A 25,760-nucleotide genomic window follows, 5' to 3' on the forward strand; every position below is an offset into this window, starting at 1 on the left:
AGAGTGTTGTTGAGTATTACTCCAGGAAAGTCTTCCTCCATGTGTCTCATAATCAGCGCCTTCTTCAGTGTCTCTCATGACCGGTGTCTTCTTCAGTGTCTCTCATGACCAGTGTCTTCTTCAGTGTCTCTCATGACCGGTGTCTTCTTCAGTGTCTCTCATGACCGGTGTCTTCTTCAGTGTCTCTCATGACCGGTGTCTTCTTCAGTGTCTCTCATGACCGGTGTCTTCTTCAGTGTCTCTCATGACCGGTGTCTTCTTCAGTGTCTCTCATGACCGGTGTCTTCTTCGTTGTCTCTCATGACCGGTGTCTTCTTCAGTGTCTCTCATGACCGGTGTCTTCTTCAGTGTCTCTCATGACCGGTGTCTTCTTCAGTGTCTCTCATGACCGGTGTCTTCTTCAGTGTCTCTCATGACCAGTGTCTTCTTCAGTGTCTCTCATGACTCATGTCTTCTGCATCTCTTGGGGTTAGTGTCTCTCCTGCCTCCGAGGAGCATCACATGTGAACACTATTTCACGCCCATCCTGACAGTATCTCCCTGGAAACAGCAGCAGTGACTGAGAATTTGATGGTAACAAGATTCAGTGAGATATGGCAGGAGTGGTAAATTCTCTGGTGGAGGATTCTTCACCGGTGGAGAATACTCAGGCAGGCTTATAGTATGGTGAAGGCCACGACGTCAGTGAATTCTCCACTGTTGAATGCATTTCCCCCTCCTCTGCAAAATGGAGGCTTTTCTATTAGCACCAACTCTGAAGCTGTGGTCTCAGAATACCCGAACCACAATGCTGTCCTAAATGTTGTTCAAAAGTATATTGCCCCCTCAGAGTTATTGATAAACAATCTGCCGCTGATGAGACAATCTTTTTGTAAATGATACACGGGGCGGCCTTTCTATCAGGCAGTACTTTTGCTAATGATATACTGACGTATGGGGTGGAGCAGAAATGCAGCTTCATGATAGGGAACAGCGTGTCAGGGGTGGGTGGGTGGAAAGGGAACCTTCAGCAGAGCCTCTAATCCGAGTTGTCTCCTCTTGTTACCCTGTAGCCCCGGTGTCTGGAACATCACGGCCAGGTACACCTCCTCCCCCGAGGCCAGCTCTTCGACCCAGTTCGAGGTGAAGAAGTACGGTAAGGTCTACACTGCTGCAGCATGTGTGTGCCCTGAGGAGAAGAGCACATACCCATCGATAAACGGACTTATGAGAGCATCTTGGAAGTATACCATGCCCGCTGGTTTGCAAGCACGCCTTAAAAGAGCAGAAAGAGAGGACGCTTCCGGATATCTAAGTTCCAGACGGAAGCGTTCTCTCTGAATGGCATTAGAGTGTGGCGCAGTCATTTGGGACTGTTGAAATAATACATTGTTTTGTACTTACGGCTTAGGACCCGGTTACATGTTAAGGAGTGTGATATTGCTGAGCGGCTGCCAGTCCGTTCAGTGAGAACTTGCCTGGGGATGGCGCACCTGGGTTTTAAGACACCCCCTGCGTCAAGGGAGAAGTGTGTAATACTCCCACTCCCTCTGCACGGCAACCTCCCCTGCCCACTGCCACCCTCCCCACCCCACCTCAAAACACACCTGCCCCCTCAATCAAGCTGTCCCGGCCCAACCATTATGTCTTGAACTCTCCCTATCCAGCATATACGCAAGAGCTATCTCGAATATGTTAAGATGGGCTTATTATCTTTTGCATGCTGACCCAGGCTCCATAAGGCACATTGTAAAACTGGAAACTTTTAGAGATGAGTCGTCATGATACACTTTTAATGAGAATCTTAATATAGATATTAGTCACTCTCACTGCACAGTAGCACTTCTACAAACTTGGACCCCGGCATTTTTTAAGATCTTTTTAAAGAACATGGTTCCAAGATTAAGCATCGATCTGGACGTAGAACATTGTCTACAATTAAAGCACTATATAGACTATACAAAAACTATAGATTATAAGTGCCTAGAGAAATATACATACTTCTCATTAGATCATAGGGTCCGGCGCTGCATTCTCCTACTGAGGCTGGAAATCCTCCCTTTGAAAGTGTATAAAGCAAAGAGGAACAATTCTGTAAATACAACTGGGCTCTGTGATTTGTGTAATGGAGGAATATAAGATTTAACTCATGTTCTATCTGTTTGTCCTAACCCAGCCCTAGTAGAAGCTCAGAGGAGGTATTTAAGGCCTACGAATATCAGATACAATGCTCTCTTTGTACAAACCTAATTAAGCTCTGTTAATCACCACCGGATGATCCCACTTGTTATCAATTGTATACATTTTTAAAGAGTTTTCTAAAGTTGTTTTAAAGTTCATGTTGATAATGTTTTAAAATTATAAATATTTAAAGCTGATATTATGAACTCTCAACCTTAGATACAACGTCACCTCTTCAAACGATCTATCTAAGCTCTGGAAAACCTATTGGATTAATTTATCTGTTATTAACCATACAAATATCGAATTAACTTAATTTTTTTGTCGCAAAAAACTATGATGAAATGTTTTAACATTAGAAATGTTTAATGAATGAATGAATGAAAAGAGTTTTTGTAAAGCGCGATGGCTACCCTGAGGCGTCCCAGCGCTATATGTGCCTGCGTGCGCATGAGGGATAGAAGAACCTAGTCTGTAGTGGTAAACAGTAGCGTTTTTAGGCTCTTTCGAAAAGAAAGATAATTTGATTCCGATCGTAAATGGAGAGGGAGAGAGTTCCACAGTTTTGATGAGTTATAGGAGAACAATCGACCGCCAGACCTGGCTCTCTTGACTTTAGGCACCGTAGTCAGGAACAAGGAGGCTGATCTAAGATGTCTGGTAGGACAGTAGGGAGAGATCAAAGAATGATTTATGATGGCGCCAGTTTTCCAGAATGCGCGCTGGGCAATGCATAGGCTCTTGAAGGAAATTCTATCCCTGACTGGAAGCCAGTGTAGTTTCCAAAGGTCAGATTTTACTGACACATGGCGGGGGAGCTGCAGGAGCATTCGTGCTGCACAGTTCTGAATGACCTGAAGCTTCTCAATCGTGGCCTGGGTGCCCCTTAGATAGAGGGCATTTCCGTAGTCTAAACGGGAGAGTATGAGGCCTTGGGTCAAGATTTGTCTGGCTTTGAAGGGGATTTTTCTGATGAGCCTGAGTATACCAACACATGTGGCTGAAAGTTTAGCTGCCTGATAGGTGAAGTTAAGAGACTTGTCCAGCCAAATACCCAGACTCTTGATTGAGTTCTTGGGGAGAGGGGCTGGACCAAGGCACGATGGCCAGAGGGATTTAATGAGGGTGTTAGGGGAGTTGCCCAAAAACATCACCTCTGTCTTGTCCCCATTTAATTTGAGGCAGGATGATGTCATCCAAGAGGCCACTGCTTCTAGGCAGTCTCTCAAGTTATTATTAGACTGTGTACGAGTTTGATCCAGAGCAACTACTAGCTGGGTATCATCCGCGTAGGTTACAATTTTTATCCCAAAAGGGCGGACGTTCGCAGCCAGGGGGGTCATATAAATGTTGAAGAGCGTGGGACTTAGTGAAGAGCCCTGCGGCACTCCACACACAAGCAGTTTGCGGGGAGAGTAGACATTACTCTCAAAGACCTGGAAGGATCGGTCAGACAGGTAATATTTAAACCATTTAAGAACATGAGTAGAAACTCCCAGATTGGAAAGTCTCTGGAGAAGGATGTTGTGGTTAACGGTTTAAAGTTGATGCTATGGGTTTTATTATAAATGTTTTAAAACTAAGTCTGTGTATTTGTTGACCTCAGCTGAGGTCTATATCAAATTTAAAATAAACTAAACTAAACACCTGCCCCTTCTCTCCTGCTCTGAGTTACCAACTGCTTAGAGCAGGTGATTAACAGGACTGGTAGTCTACACAGAACTGTCAATTCCTTGTAGAATCTGACCCGGACAACTTCTGTCTGCACAGTTATTCCCCATTCTGTGGTGATTACCTCGTAATACTCATGTTGATGTGCAGGGTCACTAGCCAGAAGTGTTAATTCCAGCCATACTGTATCCGTGTTCATAATTCTGCATTAGTCACACTCAGGCATAAAATACCAGAGGAGTATACAAGCATTGTGAACAAAATACGTTTCTATAACTGAGCAGAGTCATGCACATTTTACCAACTTCAAAATCATGACAGCCTGAATCGGCCCTGCTTGGACTGAATCCCTGGTTCCGTAGAGATGTCCACAGTGAGCACACTGATGTAACAAACGTTTAAGGGGCCCCCCTGCAATATACACGGAGGGGCCCCACTCCGGATTGAGTCCAGAGCGCTCGAACCAGAGTACTGTGCTGAGGGGGGCCACTGCAGCTCGTGGGCCCCCGCACCACGCTGGATGCGGGGCTTGTGTTACGCAATCTTTTCATCTCGGTTATTGCATCTACTAAGAGCATATCAGAGGCACTGTTTGTCAATAGTAATAGAGTTAACTGAACCAATACCTTTGCAAGTGTCTGTATAAGCAAGTGTTAATGCGCACATGGTCACACGACACACAGTCCACACCAAAGTCCACATTATGAGGGCCTTAGTGGGAAGAAAGGAGCAGTTTCTACCCAGAGCAGTGCAAGAGTACAGTGTTTTAATTCCAGGGCTTGTGAAACTACTATAGTTGATTGCACCTGGCCTACCTAGTTTTTAAATGCCCCTTCTGACATTTAACACTTACTTTATTAGAAGTCAAAGTAGCTTGTTTAATATGGGTGAGTCTGACGATTGCCTTGAAAGTGGGTGAGCGCTACAGCTCCTCATCTCCAAATGACTCTTCCTCAGGCTCAGACTTTTCAAGCACTCTCAACATCGACGTGGCAAATGTGAAGACACTCAGTCTACATAGAGTCACTCGGGCACACTATCTGCCCCACTCCAGGCAGCCCTGTAGGACCACCACGAGCTGGCAGAGTCCTCCCCTCAACACATGCCCTGGCACAGGACCACCGTCAGCTGGCAGAATCCTCCCCTCAACACATGCCCTGGCACAGAAGGCTAAATGCACTCACCAAACATTCTTACAGCATTCATGTGCATGCGTCCGCACTGAATTACTTAATATCAATCAGTGTCATATCTTGGATGGAGGCGGGTGAGTCTGTGTTATATCAGTCCTAGGAACTTGATGGGTGCAACAAAAGAGCCTGGTCACATTACCTGTCCTCTCCATCCACTGAAGTCAAGCTGTCCTGCCTAATGATGGTGTAGAAGTGGGCCTCAGCTAGGCCTACCAGTGCAAGGGGTTCGCCCTTCTCTGCACAGAGTCCTCAGACCAATAGGAAGAAGTTGGCACAGAAACTGGAATAGAAAATACAAAGTTTAATAAACCTCATGAGGTGGAACGACATTCACACAGCACCCTTCGGTATTGAATGAAGTAGCACACTGAACAGAAGGAGCATGGTCCTTTTATACCCACACAGGGGCTTAAAAGAGGGCAGTACAAGTACAGGAGAAAGTTTTATGTACATATCAGTTCATATAGAAATGCACAGTCGACAAGTAGGAGGAGTTCACAGTTTGCCAATGCTAGTAAACACATCCTGACAGTTACATACTACTAACAGCTGCAAGGACAGCTGAAAATTCACTGGGCATGTGCAAAGGTGGAAGATGCTAAATATAGTTTGTTTCTAGGCAGATTACAAGAGCAGTCAACACTGAGGGAGGACAAAGCACATGGTGAGCACATGGCAGCACATGGCAAACAAAATGGCTGCCAGAAATACAAAATGGATTCCACAAAATGGACAAGATAGCCTCTAAATACAAGATGGATTCCGCTAATGCTAATCCAATCGCTGCCAATTTCCAACAGGTGACCCTTTTAGCATTAGCTGAAGACATTCGTTCCTCTGGGGTAATCTAAATATACATCCCGTACATCTATTAGCATTATTTTGGCCACCTCTTTATTCAACATTTGTTGGGCCTTTGTTTCTGCACCATTCCTTTTGACAGGTATACAGACAGAGATGCAAATGGAGCAAAGCATTGGACCACATTGGATACATACACAGCATGTAAAAAGTATCGTAATCATTACACACAGGATAGTCAATAGCTTCCAGCCCCAAGCAGAAACAAGAGTCCAAAACCATCCAGCCAAAGTCCAAGTACCAGTCTCTGGATGAATTTCTGCAGCAATCTTATGCAGTTTTGATATTGCGTCATATACTGCAGGTGAGTGATCCGGTATGAATACGCAACAGCTGCTACCGATGATGCGACATGCACCACCTCGATCAGCCAGAACCACATCTAGAACCATTCGGTTCTGGAGAGCTACAATCCTTGCAATTTGCAGCTCCTCCATAATGTTCCCAAGTGCCATAGCTATCTGATTGGTAACAGCTTCCACAACTCTAGTCAATCGTCTTATTTTCCTACTGTTTAATGCAGCACCCACAAAGAAGAACAAACCTAAATTAAAATCGACATATTGTTGCAGAGTGGTATCAGTTTGGTCTACTTCATCAGCACTTATTGTCCTTTTGTATCTATTTCTAGAGATATCGTCGAATAATTTAAGGTCCTGGTGGTAGGATGCAGGTGCCAAAAACACAGGGGGCAATAGAAAGGACACATAGCATACACCTGACCACCCAGCAGGTAGTTGATAATATCCGTGGCTGCCACAGTTAGAGTAGGTATTATGTGAGGCTACAAAACAACTGTTGTTTACACCTTCAATAGTCAGAATTACAGTACATTCGCTTTTCCCCACTGGAATTCTTCCAATACTGCTTACACATAGATCTGCTTTAGCTCTAGTGACAGAAATCATAAATTGTTCATTACTGGTAAAAGTTCTCATATTTGTGAAGACATATGGTATTGAAAAATTGTCCGCTTGATACTCTTCCCATTCCCATTTGGTCCCTTTGGCTTGAGAATAACCATCTTTATCTTGGTAGCATACTTTATTAAGGCGAAAAAGAAGCCCGCCTACTGTACTTCTTCCAGATGCAAACAAAAGTGCATACCAAGCTTTGCAAGAACCATTATGAGAAAAGGGAAGAGGAATAAAAGGTGTTCCTCCTTTCTTTTGATGTGCAGGTATCATATCACACACCCAACAGTTGATAGTATTTGTGGCATTATGAGTATGATGCAACATCTGGATAAAGGTATTATTTAAGTAGGATTGTCGATGCTACTGCTCATGGTAGGGAAGCGTAAAGTAGTGGTGTTCAACTGATACTGGAGTAGTGGCGATCAAAAGCTCTCGAGCAGGAGCCACTTTCTCAACGAACCAAGTTATTACTGCTATAGCCACCATAGCAACAACAAACCCTATAGTACAAATAATCTTTCTCTTAGCAACAGTTGATCTCATTGTGGACATGATCAGCTTGTCGTTGGAAACAATCGTTGGAGCTCTTATCCCTGGGCAGCCATTGGTTTCTTCACCGAGGGTCAAGACGGGTGTCGCTACACTATACAGGACTGATCCCCCCCCTTGCCACATCGGCATTCCGTTTCACTAACCCAGGGCGGTTGCTCTACCAGTCTATTTCGACGATGCAGGCTCTTTCCGTTGTCTCAGTTGGTATCGGGATACTCCAGGAATCGTGTGGTCCGGGAAGACTCCCTCAGGTTCGTCAGGTGATATGGCTTGGCCTTTCTCTGTATCCAGGATGTCCCGATGGTCGATTAAGGCAGCAGGGTCCACCAAGGTAGACAGCACTTTCTTCCAGTGGGTGGAGTGCACCCAGTTCCTCCTGTTCGTCACTCGGACCGCAGTTCTCGTTGAAAGGAGCACCTGCTCCGGGCCGCGCCACCTCGGTTCCAAGCTGCTCGACCTCTGGAATGATCGGTTCATCACCTGGTCTCCAGGTTGAAATCCATGGCCTTCACCTGCAGACCTATCAGGAAGAGCTTCTCGAACCTGTTGATGAATAGAAATCAAACTGTCAGTCAATTATGATAAATAGTCACTCATCAATACACATGGTACATCATGTATGGGATGTGGTTTAGGAATTCCCCAAATGTTCATAGGTCTTCCGAACACCACCTCATATGGTGTAAGACCAGATCGCGAATGTGGCACTGATCTAATGGACAACAGTGCCAAAGGTAATGCGTCTGGCCAATTCAAGGATGTGGAAGCCAGTATTTTCGCCAGTTTCAATTTAGGTGTGGCGTTATACCTTTCCACTAGCCCTGCTGATTGTGGATGGAAAGCAGCGTGGAATTTTTGCTTAATTCCTAGTCCCTTCAGGACATATTCGACAACTTGCCCAATAAAATGGGGTCCGTTATCACTCCATAAAAGTTTACAAACACCAAATCTAGGGAAGAATTCCTTCAAAAGCACCTTTGCTGTAGTGAGAGCTGTATTGTCCTTCGTAGGGTATGCCTCTATCCATTTACTGAAGGCACATACCACTACCAAAACATACTTTAAGTTGTTACAGCGCTCAAGCTGGATGTAATCCATTTGCAAAACTTCAAAAGGTGCAGTTGGCGTAGCAAACCCTCCTGTAGGAGTTTGTGTCCCTTTACCAGATTATGCTGAAGACAAATCAGACAAGACTGCACCATCTTTTTAGCTGTGCCAGCAATTTCTGGATGCTCCCAAACTTGCGTGAGCAGTTTCGTTATTGAGGAGGCTCCAACATGTGCTGGCCCATGTGCCATATGAATCATAGGTTGTAAATAGGCTGTAGGCAATCTCCACTTGCTCATCTCTTTATTCCTCCAACAGCCCTCATCGTCCAATGTTCCCTCCTTAGACCATTGCTCAATTTCTTCTGCAGAAGCAGATCTCTGCATATCTAGCACTTCCTGTCTGGTATCATGCCAGCGTTCAGCCTGTGACTTCACTACGTACATAGACGTGGTGCTTCGCTGCATGGCAGTTTCACGGGCTGTTTGGTCTGAAAAAGCATTGCCTTGTCCTATCTTATCAGCTACTTTCTTATGTGCGCTACATTTAACAATTGCTATTCTCTTCGGGTATGTTAAAGCAGTCAAGAGATTATGTACTAATTCTCCATGCATTATTTGCATCCCGTGGGATGTAAGAAAGCCACTCTCCTTGCAGAGTAGCCCAAAATCATGAGCCACTCCGAAAGCATAGCGGCTATCTGTATAAATGTTCACAGATAAGTCAGTACTAAGTTCACACGCTCGTGTCAAAGCTATTAGCTCAGCTGCCTGAGCTGACTTCTGTGGAATACGAGCTGTCTCAACTACCGTCTGAAGTGTTGTAATTGCATATGCAGCTGACGTTGGTAAATAAAAATTCCTTTACCTGGACGCTGGTAAATAAAAATTCCTTTACCTGGACTGAATTTGATACATAATCATAATAAAATAGCTCAGTAAAAATGAGAGGCAGAATCCGTGATATTAGAGTTTCTGAATGGGCTTTATTCCAATAATCGATTATAATCGGATGCTTCAAGTTCCATCACCACGGGGTTCAGGAAGTGAAGTACATACTTTATTGACAAGAAGTAACTTTTATAGTACATACGTTATAATGAAGCAAATACAGTAGGCGTAATAATTGATAAGGAACTTGACGTGGTACCTGCGTAACCGAAAATGGGTGTAATAAGGAGTAAAAAGACACATGATTGGTTATGATATCATGCATAGGTGGATCTATAAGATAATACTTGGCATAGATGCGCGCGCAGCAGCATGACGTGTAATTGACGTGCAACTAGGGGGTGAAGGGAACTTGACATTAGCTCTACATGTGGAGACGAAAAGTCTGGGGGGTCAGGTCAACCTAATCCCAAATCATATCTAACATCCTATGTTTAAAGAACTATGTTATCCATAAAGAAGGACTCTCGGACAGAATCTATTCTATACTGACTGTGCGTGTGTGTACAAGCGTCTAAGTGTCTACACTGAATGCGAGGGGGTAGGAATATTCCATGGTGACAGGGCTATGAATTACTTGCATGAGGACAGAGAAGCCGGGCCTTTTGCTTGGTAACTGGAAGAATGTTTACTTAAGCTACTAGGCAGGAATGCATCGGCTGAGGGGGAAGCAGATAATTCGAAGGTGAAATACAGCTCTTGGCAGAGAATAGGCTGATGTCAGGCTTCGTGAGCCGTGCAGAGAATGAGACAGAGTTCATGGTCACAGATGCAGGCTCAGACTGGAGCTTTCAGAGGCAGAAGGCAAAAGGAGTTTGATGACAGAATCAGGGCCTACTTGCCTGGACTGTAAAATGGCATAAGTGAACCATATAAAGCCGGTGGCCTTTCATATTTAGGAATGGAATATCCGGCCTATTCATGGCGGATCTGACAGAGGACATGTTGACGGTGGACGCACATGTATTTGCGTCTTCATAACTGGAACTGGAGGGAACATACATGTACTTGTGACATGCACATAGAACCGTTGGGGTCCAAGATAGGGGACATAACTGACCAGGAAAATCCACATTTCCACATTCCCTCCTTGTCCCCCTACTTGCCCTTCAAGAGATATCGATCTTCATCAATCCATCGATCTGTTCATATAGCATCATTTGTTCTTCTTTCTTCTTCCGGGATCTTGAATGAAATCTTGGTGGTGGAATACACGATGTGGCACACAGACCACAAATCGCTGGTCCACATTGTAGACATAGACAGCAACTGAATAGTATGAGAAAGCCAATACCTAGGAAGGATAAAACTCTCCATCCCCAGGCTGATATCACACTCCAAAACCAACTGGACCAAGTCCAAGTGCCTGGGTTCTGGTGTATCTGGTTTACAATCTTATGAAGGCGAGTGATGGCTTTATATACAGATGGCGAATTTTCTGGTATGAATACGCAGCAACTTGATCCGATGACCCTACAAGCTCCGCCCCTATCAGCCAGGATGACGTCAAGGACAAGACGATTTTGAAGCACAACAATCCGCATAGCAGACTGTTCTTCTGTTAAATTGCCTAAGGCGGAAATAGTCTCATTCACTACTGCTTCAAGGGTTCTGGTTAATCTACGTATCAGCTTACTATTAGTAACAGTACCTATATAGGGAAAGATGCCTTTATTAAAATCTACATACTTGTCCCATGCCGTTTCAGTGTAATCGACAATGGGGAGATCTCTCCGCTTTCTGTTGTGTACTAAATGAATATTTCTGTAGTAATCAGGAGGAGCTAGAAAAACAGGTGGCAGAAGGAATGCAATGTAGCAGGTACCATCCCAATCTGGAGGTAGACGCATATATGCAGTCTGACCACATATGAAGTAGGAGTGGCGAGAAGCTCTAAATGAAGATTTGCCTTGATCACGGAATTCTACTATAGTATTGCATTTACTATGGCCCATAGGTATGGAACCAACCTTTCTTACACACAATTCACCCTTCGCTGGGAATACTGACATGGTGGGCAAGACTAGTTCAACTTCGGATACGACATTTAGAATCATGAGATTAGGTGTAAAATTACCTAATCCATATACTTCATTTTCTAGATCAGTTCCTGTTCTATTGGGGCGACCCTCCTTGTCAGGGTAGCAGACCTTGAGTAAGACTAGGTTCAGGTTTCCCCATATCCAATGATCTTGGTAAACTGCTGTGTCTGAGTCTATGGAATTGATTAAACTAAACCATGCTCCACAGGAGCCATTATGTGTGAATGGATGTGGAAAGAAAGGCAGGACTCCTTCATAATTCTGATAGGGAGGGAGTCGGCCACACACCCAACAATTGGTGGCATTACTAGTCTGATGGGAATGATGTAACATACTAATGAAAGTGTTATTGCGCAGCGCAAGTCTATAAGATAATTCATGCGGAGGTAAGTCACTAAAAGAATGTTCAGTAGTAACATTATAAACATGTCTAGAAATAGGGTAATATATGTGCAACAACATACTCGTAATAATTATTAAAAGACTCAATAAAAACAGAATTAATAATGTCCCCATACAGTAGCTACGCAGTGATTTACAATACGCCTGTCGTTTCAACATTTTCCGGGTATTTTCTCTACTCAGGTCCAAGGGATACATGTCAGAGACAATTCAACCGCTTCACCTTGGAGAGGACTTAAACAATCAAATTGCTCGACTGTTTGGGCCTAAGCTTTAGTTTGTAGTTCTTAGAGTCATTTGGTTCAACAAAGGGAAGTTCTGAATCAGTCTGTGAGGGAGTGCAGGGCACAGTGTCTATATCCGAGGATAGTCCATGAAATTTCTTGATGTGGCTTGAATGAATCCAGCCCTTGCGGCCCTCGATCTTCACGGCTGTCCTCGTGGTCAACAGGACCAACTTGGGTGCTTTCCACCTGGGCTCCAGCTGGGTCTTTCGGTCGAAATTCCTCACAAACACAAGATCACCCGGAACAACGTCATGGGGTTTCACCTCAGTGTTGTCAGGAAAGGCTGCAGCTACCTGTGAACGACAAGATTGTAGTGCAGACATCAAGGAAGCCAAGTAATCTGTCAGCATATTACAGTCAATATCAGTTATTTTGCGTGGTATGGGCGTCCCCCACATATTCGGTGGTCTGCCGAAGATCACCTCATACGGGGATAGCCCTGTTCGAGAGTGTGCTACCATTCTCATGTAAAAGAGTGCAACGGGTAGCGCTACTACCCAGTCGACACCTTTTTCTCTGCATATTTTGGACATTCTGATTTTCAGGATCTGGTTATGTCTTTCTACGAGACCTGCTGCCTCGGGGTGTCGGACACAGTGGAATTTCCACTGGTATCCTAACAGAAGTGAAACGTGTTTCATTAATTCGGATGAGAACGGCTGGCCGTTATCTGAGTAAACAGCACGTGATAAACCGTATCGTGGGAAGAATTCTCGAACCAACTGTTTGGCAGTAGTCGGGGCAGTGTAATCTGAAACCGGATATGCCTCTGTCCAACGGGACAGAGCGCAGACAACTACAAGAACATATTTGAATCCTCGACATCGTTCCATCTGGATATAGTCCATCTGGAGTACTTCAAAAGGATGGTTAGGAGTATGAAATCCACCCTGTTCTACGGGAACGCTTTTTCCTGGGTTAAACTGACAACAGATCATACAGGTACGGACCTTTTGTTTTGCTGCTGCTCGTAAATGTTTATTGAACCAAATGTGTTGAATGCTGTCTAGCATGGCTTTTTCTCCTAAATGTGCTGGACTATGTATAGTGTTAATTATAACTTGGACCATTGAGTCAGGAAGGAACCATACAGACTTTTCCTTCATCATCCATCCTTGGTCCGTTTGGATCCCTCCTAATTCAGTCCATTTCTTTATTTCATCTGGTGTAGCATGTGTCTGTATGTCAATTACGTCAAGAGTAGGATCTTTAACTGTCATGCAATGTGTCGGGACTATTGTCTTTGTCATGTCGGGGGTTTGAGTTTGAGCAGTCTGTTTAGCTGTTCTGTCGGCTAGATCATTGCCTTGGGAAATGATATCAGTAACCTTCGTATGAGCTTTACATTTCATGATTGATATTGCAGTGGGTAGATGTATTGCATCTAATAAGGCATGAATGAGGGGTCCGTGCTGAATGTGGGCACCGTGAGAAGTTAAATAACCTCTCTCTCGCCACAGCACGCCGAAGTCATGTACAACTCCGAATGCATAACGTGAATCAGTGTATATGTTGACTTTTTTATTCGTGGCTTGAATACAGGCTTGTGTCAGAGCGATGAGCTCTGCGGCTTGAGCTGACAAAGTATTTATACGATTTGTTTCAATGACTTCAGTATCTGTTGTGACTGCGTAAGCGGCCACTAACTCTCCTGTACTTGTTCTCATGCATGAACCATCTACATACAATGTCAGGTCTGGGTCTGATAATGGGACATCGGTTAAGTCTTGTCTGGGTTTCGTTGTTATCGTAATAACTTCAATACAGTCATGGGCTAGTGGGTCTGTTCCTATTACAGGTAGAAGTGTGGCAGGATTCAATGTGTTACAGCGTCTGATTTCTATATGTGGCTGAAACAATGTAAGCTCATATCCTGTAAGTCTGGCTATGGTCAAGTGTTGTGTTTGCGTTCTATTCACAAGAACCTCTACTGCGTGTGGTACTTGAACTGTCAATGGATGTCCTAACACTATAGCATCGCTTTGTCTGATTGCTAAAGCTGTCGCTGCTACTGATTTCAGGCATGCAGGCAAAGCCTGAGCTACGGGATCTAATGTACTAGAAAAATAAGCACATGGTTTGTGTGCTCCTGCTTGTTCCTGTGTGAGTACTGACAAGGCAGTACCTTCGCGTTCTGTAACAAAGAGTGTAAACTGTTTTCTGTAACATGGCGTTGCTAAAACGGGTGCTTGACATAAAACTTTCTTTAAGCTTTCAAAAGCTTGTGTGTGTTCCTGAGTCCAAGGGAGAACAGTCGGTGTGGCTGCCTCCTGTGTGGTTAACTGAATGAGTGGTTTTGCTAGAAATGCGTACTGAGGGATCCACTGCCTGCAATATGACGTGAGGCCTATGAAAGCTCGTACTTCCTTTTGTGTCTTGGGTATTGGCATGTTAGCTATTAACTGAATGCGGTCGGGTGTAAGCTGCCTTCCCTCCTTGGACAGCGAGTGTCCAAGATAAACAACTCGCTGGACACAGAATTGCAGCTTAGAAGGGGACACCTTGTGCCCCTTTTCGGCTAAGAATTGTAAAACTGTCAGTGATGCTTTTTCACATTCGGGTTCGCTTCGGGCGGTGATCAGCAGATCATCGACATATTGAAGCAGAGCGGTGTTAACTGGCATGTGGATACTGTCAAGTTCTCGTTTCAGTGCTTGGCTATAGATGCTGGGGCTTTCTGTAAATCCTTGAGGTGCGCGTGAGAATTTAAAACTGCGCCCATTTAAACTGAATCCGAACAAATATTGACTTTCCGGATCTATTGGGACGCTGAAAAAGGCATTTTTGAGATCAATTACAGTAAAGAATGTTGCTTCGGAATCAATAGCTGTCAATAATGACGAGATATCTGGGACCACAGGGAATTGTGGCACAATGCATTTGTTTAACTCGCGCAGATCAATAACCAATCGATATACTGGCGGGGCTGTAGGATCTGTTCGTTTAAGAATCGGAATTATCGGTGAATTACATACATTGGAGTCTGTTTCTACAACTACTCCTTGGGCAATTAGCTCGTCAATGATTTGTAGTAAAGCCACTACAGCATCTGGTGGTAACTTGTATTGTCGCATTCGTGGTAGCACCACTCCTGCCTTGAGTGTGACTCGATATGGTGTAATATTCATGCAACCAACATCAGTAGGGCCTTGTGCCCATAGATGTGTAGGTAAAGTCTGTAGTCGGGGATCCATGTCTCTAGACACATAGTGACCTTTAAAATCACGTAAAAACAACCTTACTCCTTCCGGAGAACAACATATTATGGCTCCTAGGGCTTTTACAGTTTTAATTCCTAACAGATTTTCTGGGCATGATTTAGTAAGCAATAAATCTGTAGTTCGTGTCAAAGGTCCTATCGTAAGTGGAAGAGGCTGTGATACTTCATTAACAATAGGTTTTCCTGAAAAACCAAGGGAGATATTCTGAGAGCCTGAGAGGGGTGCCCCTGGAACTTCACTACGTTTTATAGTTGTTCGACTTGCCCCTGTATCGAGTAAGAATTTTCTATCTTGACCTAATAATTCACTATGTACATAAGGTCCTTCTTGATCTACAGGAATCTCGATAAGGGGTAAGTCAACTTCCCTCTCTAGGCTAGTTCATGCGTAACGCTGATACTCAGGATATTCATACTGTGCAGTCTGATACATTTGTCGTGTTGTGGTCTGTGTGGCAGCAGCAGGCAACGGTGGTGCAGCTGGCACAAACTGTATTGGCTGTTGTGCGGCTGGCATGGCCTGGGCATGCTGCATAGCTCCTTGTTCATTCTGATCTTGTCTGAGTGGCCGTGGTCTTTCTTGTGTTTTACCTATGGCGATATTATGTTTTAAAACTGGACAATCGTGTACGTAATGACCTGGCTTTTTACAATAATTGCATGTCCCTTTTACCGGTCCTGCTGAATCGGAATGTGTCATACCCTTTTTATGTCCTTCAGCTGGTACTGTCTGGGCAACTAGCATTTTCATTTTTGTGTCTTTCATGCGTCTGTGTTCATGTTCCTGTTCCTCTTTAATTCTATTGTGATGGTACTGTAACATTTGTAACATTTGTGTTGGAGTGTTACCTTGCCAGGTACTCTCGAATTTTAATACTCTATTCTTTACCGGGGACAGAGCATTTTCTACTAATTTTGTTACAAACAGATGCGGGTATGATTCGCTACTTGCTTTTATGCCACTATTTATACCAAAACATTTTTCAAATCGGGCATAGTAATCACTAGTGTCTTCATCTTGCTTCTGTTTACAGGCTGAAATTGTACCCCAATCTTCCTTTTTCGTAGTTAATAAACGTGGCAGTACCTGTACTAGCAAACCTGGTAGTGCTTTAGTTTTATCCCCAAGTCCTGCTCCTGCAGTTCGGGCCTTTTCTTCCGCTTCTAACACTGACCATTCTATCTTTTGGTCTCCTACCTCCCACTCTTTTTCCTTGAGTTTCTCATAAATGCCAGCAGGCATCAACACCTTTAATATCGTCATAATGTCGGGATAGGTATACTCTCCCATGAGTAACATGTCTTTAATTTCTCGGTGAAAACCCGCTGGGTCTTTGTCATGACTAGGTACCACTTTCTTCATTTCTAACAGTTCTATTTTTGATATGGGCGTATATACAAATACGCGCCTAAACTCGTCGCCCTCGCCTTTTATTGGGTGTACTTCTCGTAAGGGATTCTGTCTATCCATGTGATACGTTGTTCTTTCCTTGCTGGGCAATGAGGTATGCTCTGAGCATACAAAAAGAATATACTGCTTTCTTGACATTAGAATTTCTTTAATTAATTCAGTACCTGGACCTCTCCATTTATTTGTAAGCAATTCAGTCAATATGTCAGGTAACGGACCAGGGTCCGAATGCTGACTCCGATATAGTATAATGAGTTGTTGAATCATATAAATCCCAGCCAACCTCTGTTCATCTGGGGTGAGATTCAAAAATGTGCGTACTACTGTAGCATCACTATATTTTCCGGGACTGTCCACCCAGTGGACAGCTGCCCTGGCTAAATCTTGTTCATCCATAGAATCGAGAAAATGATAACCCCTTCGTTCTCGGAGTAGTTTGTCAGCAGTTTGGAACGAATGCTCGTTAGACCTTATATTAATTATAGGTATTTGGAAATTCCTGTTATTATCTGGACATATCGGACGTATTGAGTCAGTATGACATCTAGTCTGATCCCTATTACAAGATCTTCCTCTACCTACATAGGCTATGGTGTCCAACTGTCCTGCGGGCGGTCCTGACCCTTCTTCCTCGCTTTGTTCGAACTCGTCTGTCTGTAATCTCTCTTCGTGTATCCGTTCTATTTCTTTACGGATCTTTCGGCACATGGCTATTATACAATTTTGCTTATCGTGTCTTCCTTCTGATATATTCTGGCTCCATCTTGTAAGAATATGCATTGCATCCGGGTCTACCCCCGGTCGGTCTTGATTTCTGATCACACAGTTTATGAGGAAACGTAACAGTTCCCCTTGTATCTCTACTTTCTGAAATTCCATAGCTCAGTTAATACATTCTGGATCTCGCCCTGTTTGAACAAAATGATATATTTTATCTAGATGTGCAGTCATTCCTGGTAACTTCGCTAAATACCCTGCGGCTCGTCTGATACGTAATGATGCCAGGACCATTTCGTCCTCTTTACCGACCACCGGGTCATATCTACAATCTATAAGAAGTTCCTTAAGCGCACGTTCACTTACGAATTTGGGTGTACGTGAATGCGCTGACTCTTGAAAAACAAGTTTATTTATTCTAGGTGGCGTAAAAGTATTGCTAGCACCTCCCGTGGCCCCATCTGGGGCGTCGGGTGTGAAAGGATTCGTCGAACGTGACACAGCAACTATAGGTGTGGACACCACTGTAGAATCGATTGCGGAGACAGATGCAGAAACAGATGTGCTTGCCGAAGCTTGTGTCGGGACTTGCTGTTGCACAGGGACAGATACCTGATCCTGACGTTGAACCCCCCCGCCAGACGGTCTATGTGGTGCGGGGTTAGCATACTCGGGAGCTGCGTCATCTAGATATGAGGAAAGAAAAACATCTTCTGCGGTTCTGGGATGTCCTTTAGGATGTACCTTAATTGGAAATAATGGGGGTGGCAAGTCTTTTGGCATCTCTGGAGCAGCCTTAGGTAATCCTTCGGCTAGAAGGGGATACATACCATTCATAAGGGCATTTCTTTGTCTATCTACTTGTTCCGATTTCACTCGGATACCTTCCTCAATTAATAGATTTTCTTGAACTTTATTTGAACTTTCTTTACTCTTCTCTTCCTGTCTACGTGCTTTTTCTGTACGTCTATGAGATTCTTTACGCCATAACTCAACAGCGTCTTTCTGTGACTGTCTGACCTTTCTTTTCCATAATTCTTCCTCGACTTTCATGATGCACTCTGCATCCCAGGTTCCCGCTGCGGGCCACCTTTGACTTTCTGGCAATCCCTTGGTATAATCTACCCATAAATCAAGAAATAATATGGCATCTAAGCCATGCTTGTGATACATAAAGTGCCCTGGAGTGTCCCTAGGAGGAATAGGAACTGCTTCTTCAAGCACCCCTTTTCTAGTAGTAATCTGTCTTAACTTCGAAAAGAGCGGCATATTGACAACTGATCCGATACTTAATTTTGAACACACTTAATACAAAAAGCACACTAATGAACAACCATTCATACCACAATATGCAAGACGTTTAACACATTAAACATTAAAACATTAAACCTTTAACTGAAACAACAATGATGATCGTCTGCATAACTAAATCACCATGCTTAATTCTTGACACTTACTAGATACTTCGGAATACTTGATATACTGCTAAACAGTACAGATACACTGCTAAAACAGTGCAGACCGGATTTGTGTACCCAAACCCGTCTTGACCGGCACAACCTATGTGCACGTCAGAAATGCCTCCCCAGAAATGGTACTCACCGGGTAGCTTCGGAAACGGAAGGCCTCAGTAACTTGAACTTGAACCGGACTGGACTCGACTCGACTCGTCGGGAACTGGACTAGACTTCGAACTGGTGGGTCTCGATATACCTCGGATCTTGCTCTCTCAGCTAGGCTCTGGTCGGGATACTTCGCACTTCTCACCGCCTCGTCTGGGTGTTGATCGTAGTCTCAGTCGCCCCCGTTTGACCGGAGGGAGATACAGGAAATCCTGCTGGTACGCGTAATTGTCCGTCCAGCTGTGGCAGGAGACCGGGCCTACAACTCACTGCCGGCGCGTGAGATGAGAAAGTGTCCCTGTTCGGGCGCCATCATGTGGTAAATAAAAATTCCTTTACCTGGACTGAATTTGATACATAATCATAATAAAATAGCTCAGTAAAAATGAGAGGCAGAATCCGTGATATTAGAGTTTCTGAATGGGCTTTATTCCAATAATCGATTATAATCGGATGCTTCAAGTTCCATCACCACGGGGTTCAGGAAGTGAAGTACATACTTTATTGACAAGAAGTAACTTTTATAGTACATACGTTATAATGAAGCAAATACAGTAGGCGTAATAATTGATAAGGAACTTGACGTGGTACCTGCGTAACCGAAAATGGGTGTAATAAGGAGTAAAAAGACACATGATTGGTTATGATATCATGCATAGGTGGATCTATAAGATAATACTTGGCATAGATGCGCGCGCAGCAGCATGACGTGTAATTGACGTGCAACTAGGGGGTGAAGGGAACTTGACATTAGCTCTACATGTGGAGACGAAAAGTCTGGGGGGTCAGGTCAACCTAATCCCAAATCATATCTAACATCCTATGTTTAAAGAACTATGTTATCCATAAAGAAGGACTCTCGGACAGAATCTATTCTATACTGACTGTGCGTGTGTGTACAAGCGTCTAAGTGTCTACACTGAATGCGAGGGGGTAGGAATATTCCATGGTGACAGGGCTATGAATTACTTGCATGAGGACAGAGAAGCCGGGCCTTTTGCTTGGTAACTGGAAGAATGTTTACTTAAGCTACTAGGCAGGAATGCATCGGCTGAGGGGGAAGCAGATAATTCGAAGGTGAAATACAGCTCTTGGCAGAGAATAGGCTGATGTCAGGCTTCGTGAGCCGTGCAGAGAATGAGACAGAGTTCATGGTCACAGATGCAGGCTCAGACTGGAGCTTTCAGAGGCAGAAGGCAAAAGGAGTTTGATGACAGAATCAGGGCCTACTTGCCTGGACTGTAAAATGGCATAAGTGAACCATATAAAGCCGGTGGCCTTTCATATTTAGGAATGGAATATCCGGCCTATTCATGGCGGATCTGACAGAGGACATGTTGACGGTGGACGCACATGTATTTGCGTCTTCATAACTGGAACTGGAGGGAACATACATGTACTTGTGACATGCACATAGAACCGTTGGGGTCCAAGATAGGGGACATAACTGACCAGGAAAATCCACATTTCCACAGTACCATCTGGTAACTTCAAACAGGACCCATCAACCCATAGTTCCCCATCAACACTTGAAAGGGGTGTGTCTTGCAAATCGACACAACCCTTTGTCTGTTCCTCAGTAAGGAATATACAATCGTGAGACTCCTGTGACTGAGACTGAGTTACCGGGTATGGCAACAAAGTGGCTGGGTTTAGTATCGCACATCTCTTTAGTGTAATGTGAGGGGCCAACAATGTCAATTCGTATCCTGTCAGACGAGCACTAGTTAAATGCTGCGTCTTTGTCTGATTTAAAAGGGCATCAACCGCATGGGGTACTAGCACCAACATCTTATGTGACAAAACTATCCCTTCACTCTGACGTATTGACACAACTGTTGCTGCAACTGAACGGAAGCATCCAGGTAACGCACGAGCAACAGGATCAAGTACTGCTGAAAAATATGCACAGGGACGCTGTTTGTCACCGTGTGTCTGCACTAAAACTCACAATGCGCATCCATTTTTTTCATGTACATAGAGTGTAAAAGGCTTTGTATAATCTGGAGTACCTAACACTGGTGCTGAACAAAGAGCTTGTCGTAACTGTCGGAAAGCAGTCTCACATTCATCTGTCCATGGGAGGACCATTGGAGTATCTTTAGTCAAAAGTGCTAGCAAGGGTTTAACAATGTGTGAAAACCCTAATATCCATTGCCTACAAAAAGAAGTAAGACCAATGAATGCACGGACATCTTTCTGAGTACGGGGTACTGGTGTGTCTAAAATAACTTGAATACGATCTGGATGTGAGTGCACGGCCCTCCTTAGACAGAAGGTGACCTAGGTAGGTTACCTTCGGTCTACAATATTGCAATTTCTTTCGTGACCCTTTGTGATGATGGGAAGCAAGAAAAGAAAGCAAGGACAAAGTACATTTTTCACACTGGTCAGGGGTATCGGCTGCCAACAAGATGTCATCGACATATTGTATGAGAGCCACACCTTCAGGCAAAACGAAAGAATCAAGTTGTCTTTTTAATCCTTGACTGTAAATACTAGGACTCTCAGTATAGCCTTGAGGAACTCTACAAAATCTATACGATTGATTATTCAAAGTGAAACCGAACAAATATCGGCTATCAGGATGAATAGGGATCGAAAAAAAAAGCATTCTTCAAGTGTATTACAGAGAATGTAGTTGCTGTCGGAGGAACCAAAGTAAGAAGTGTCGTTATGTCAGAATCCACGGGGTATTGTGGTACTACAATCTTGTTAACTTCTCGCAAATCAATAATGAATCGGTAAATCCTAGTGTCAGTATCTTTTTTCAGAATAGGAAGAATCGGACTGTTACAAACATTGTAAGGAACTTCCTCAACAACCCCCACTTTAATGAGATCATGGACAATACGTATGAGTGCTTCTTCGCCTTCCTGTGAAATTTTGTATTGAGGCAAACGTGGCAGCACAGCGCCCTCCTTGACACTAATATGTACTGGTGGAATAACCATTTGCCCTACATCAGTGTCTGAAGTAGCCCACAAAGTACTAGGGAGTGAAGCTAATGCAATATCCTCTTTAACAAGACAAGCTCTCTCCTTCACAGGATGGTTGTCATTCAAGATAACACGTACACCTTCTGGAGAACATCGTATCGTAGCCCTGAAATATTTGAGCATATCAAGACCCACAATATTGTCTGGTGTATTCGGGGAAAGAAAAAAATGGACATGGAGCAGTAAATTTATCCACATGGAATGCAAGTGGTTGTGACAGTGGGCTAAGGGAAGGGGTTCCATTGAAACCTATCGATGTAATGGTTAAGCCAGACAGGGGAGCCCTTGGAACCAATTGTTTAGACAAGGCGCTACGAGTAGCTCCTGTATCAACCAGAAACTGATCAGTAGAACCCAAAACATTTGCTGTAACATAGGGACCCCTCTGATCTACTGGAACTTCAACTGATTCCTTACCCCATCCTAGGCAATCCTATGCATGAGCAGAATCTTGAAAATCAGACGGCACATAGTCAGACATTTGATATTGGTTCCTTCTATCAAAAGTGTTAAACCCATCCTGCCCACGTATATTAGCATCAAACCTAGCACGATCACCTGTGCTTCCTCTAGGCCCTGAATATCCTGAACGATTTCTCATTTGTCCCCGACCACGTGGACACTGCTGAGCACACAGTGCTGGACAATCAGAAGCCCAATGCCCAAATTTCTTACAGTACGCGCACTGGTCAGCAGACAAATTCGAACGAGGATAAGAAGGGAAAGACGAACCATAAGATCCCCGTCCACCTTTATCACTACCTCTAAAAGGCGGACCATAAGCCTGAGCCAACATAACCTTCGTTTTTAATTCTTTAGTCTTTTTATCCTCATTACCCTTTGCTTCTAATTCCTGGTGTTCATAATACTGAGCCATAGTCAAGAGAGAAACCGGAGAAGAGGTAGTCCATGAACTCTCACTGGCTTTTAGGCGGCTAGCTATTCCTGGCAACAGGTTAGCAACATATTTATCGACAAACAGATGTCTGCCCGTGTCATCTGTCAATGACTGGCCACTAAAATCGTGGAATGCTTCTTCAAAACGTGTAAAGAAATCAGAGACCGATTCATCTGCCTTTTGCTTACAAGACGCTAAAACAGTCCAATCTATCTTTTTAGGGGGAATAATCGTTTTTAACTTAACTAATATAGCTGCGGGAAGATCTAAAATTAACTGACATGGCTTCTGTGCGGATTCCCTTTCTACATCCATTTGTTCTCAGTCTTTCCATAACGCCCCAAAAGCTGCACGATCATCAATTTTACGAACAGTTCTCCACATATCAGGTGGTAATATCAATCCGAAAAATAAATCAATATCAGGCAAAGTCATAGGACAAGAGCTAATAGCACCCTCAACTTCCTCATAAAAAGCGGCTGGATTTTTCCGCGGATCAGGCAATGCAGTTTTAAGTGCCATGACATCCGTCCTATTCCAAGGAGTATAAACCCGATTATAAGTAAAATTACCCTTTGCATCGAGAGAAGCCTTATCATCACTTGTACCCTGTCCATTAGGAGGAACATACAAAGGCGCGGCCTCCCGCATAGGTTTCGCATGAACTATCATAGTCTTATCTGTTCCGGAGATAGAAGCTTGTGCCATGCCGGTCTGAGATGTCTGTGCAGCTACGTCTGCAGCCTTTTTCTCCTCTCGCAAACGGACTGCATCAACACAGAGTTTAACCAAACGCCTGATTGTATCAGTCACCTGGGAGAAAACAAAAAGACCATCACGCATTTGCTTACAATTATCTGCTACATCGTCGGGCTCTAACTCCTCAGAATATTTCCTAAACAGCTCAAGGACCTCTGCGGCAAACACCTCAGTAAAATACAGCTGCTCCCTTTCCTGCCACCCTTTCATACTATCTAGAAGTTCAGAGGCGGGGGCAGTGCTTCGAACTGCTTTACGAGCAGCAGATCTAAGCTGGGACGCATGCTCAGCGGTCAACATAGAACGAGTTTCTCGTGCCTTGTGTTCCTCCGAACTAGAGTCCTCATCTGACTCATGAGGGGCAGAAGGAACAGTATACGGAGGTGGAGGACGATCTAATAATAAGAAATCATCTTGTGGTTTATTAAGTATAGGATAAAGGGGCCGCCGAACAGCGTATTGGCTAGATACCTGTAAATTGCGCTACCTAACTTCTCTCTCTTTTAACTCTTTTATTTCTTTGTTTTTCAACTCTAATGCTTTCGCATAAATGTTCTTTCGCTGTTCTTTTTCAATCAAGGCTTGCTCACGCTTCATTCGTTCACGCACTTCTTTCTCCCACATTCGTACACAGTCAAACATATCTTGCCTAGCCTTTCGCTTAAACATACATTGTTCCACATACTCAATCTTTCGTAAATCAAATGACCCATACATAGGCCAACGCAACTCAGGATCCTTACGAGTGTATTTATTCCATAATGTGCTGTACATTATAGAAGAAAGACCATGCTTAATATACATATCCCTATTAGGCGTCCCCTCCGGGGGGCCGGTTGTGCTTCATCGAGTCTCAAATTGGCACCACTACAAAAGCAACACATCCTACGAAGTGTGCTAAAAACAGGCATGCCAAAAATAGTGCAGAATATGCAGTATTATAATCAAAGTAGCACTTAAGGTACCTTTAGTACGATGTGCCGTTCAAATCAATTCAGATAGAGAAAATTCTCCTCATTACCTGCCTATATAAATTGCAATTTATATATGTCACATAGAAATCCAAGTTGGCCAACACAAATTCCAAAATACAAAAGCCGCAGTAAGTGTTACTAAACTACCTTACCAATCCCAGGCATAAAAACCAACAGCAAGCGCCACAGAATGACACTTACCAATCACTTGGTGTCCAGATTCCAACTGCCAAGTTCTAAAATCGACCAAATGGTCACTGCACGGCGAATCAACAGAAGAGATCTCAGTCGAGGACCGGCACCACCTGGATGGTCAGATCAGAAAGAAAGGAAAAACGCCGTGGTTGCCAAGACTCGGGTCTCATCGGGCAGCGATCGCGTCCAGAGCGAGATTCCAATCCTTCGTCGCGACCAATCCTTTGGGCATCCGAGTCGCCGATGAGCCCCACTGGTTGGGCGCCAATTTTTAGAAGTGGGCCTCAGCTAGGCCTACCAGTGCAAGGGGTTCGCCCTTCTCTGCACAGAGTCCTCAGACCAATAGGAAGAAGTTGGCACAGAAACTGGAATAGAAAATACAAAGTTTAATAAACCTCATGAGGTGGAACTACATTCACACAGCACCCTTCGGTATTGAATGAAGTAGCACACTGAACAGAAGGAGCATGGTCCTTTTATACTCACACAGGGGCTTAAAAGAGGGCGGTACAAGTACAGGAGATGGTTTTATGTACATTTAAGGTCATATAGAAATGCACAGTCGACAAGTAGGAGGAGTTAACAGTTTGCCAATGCTAGTAAACACATCCTGAGAGATACATACTACTAACAGCTGCAAGGACAGCTGAAAACTCACTGGGCATGTGCAAAGGTGGAAGATGCTAAATATAGTTTGTTTCTAGGCAGATTACAAGAGCAGTCAACACTGAGGGAGGACAAAGCACATGGCAGCACATGGCAAACAAAATGGCTGCCAGAAATACAAAATGGATTCCACAAAATGGACAAGATACCCTCTAAATACAAGATGGATTCCGCTAATGCTAATCCAATTGCTGCTAATTTACAACAATGGGTGATA

The 25,760-nt window shown here is 44.0% G+C and overlaps 1 protein-coding gene across 1 annotated transcript in view; it reads left to right on the forward strand.

The window, feature by feature from the left end:
• The window catches only part of LOC146869469 (complement C4-like), a 520,274-nt gene that overhangs the window by 152,802 nt on the left and 341,712 nt on the right, over window positions 1-25,760 (forward strand). Inside the window, exon 6 of the mRNA XM_085599862.1 lies at window positions 1,053-1,135. Within this exon, the coding sequence (XP_085455988.1) occupies window positions 1,053-1,135 (83 nt within the window). The remainder of the gene's footprint in view (window positions 1-1,052; window positions 1,136-25,760) is intronic.

Source organism: Triturus cristatus, chromosome 1_1, assembly GCF_964204655.1.
Source record: "Triturus cristatus chromosome 1_1, aTriCri1.1, whole genome shotgun sequence".
Classification (NCBI taxonomy): Eukaryota; Metazoa; Chordata; class Amphibia; order Caudata; family Salamandridae; genus Triturus; species Triturus cristatus.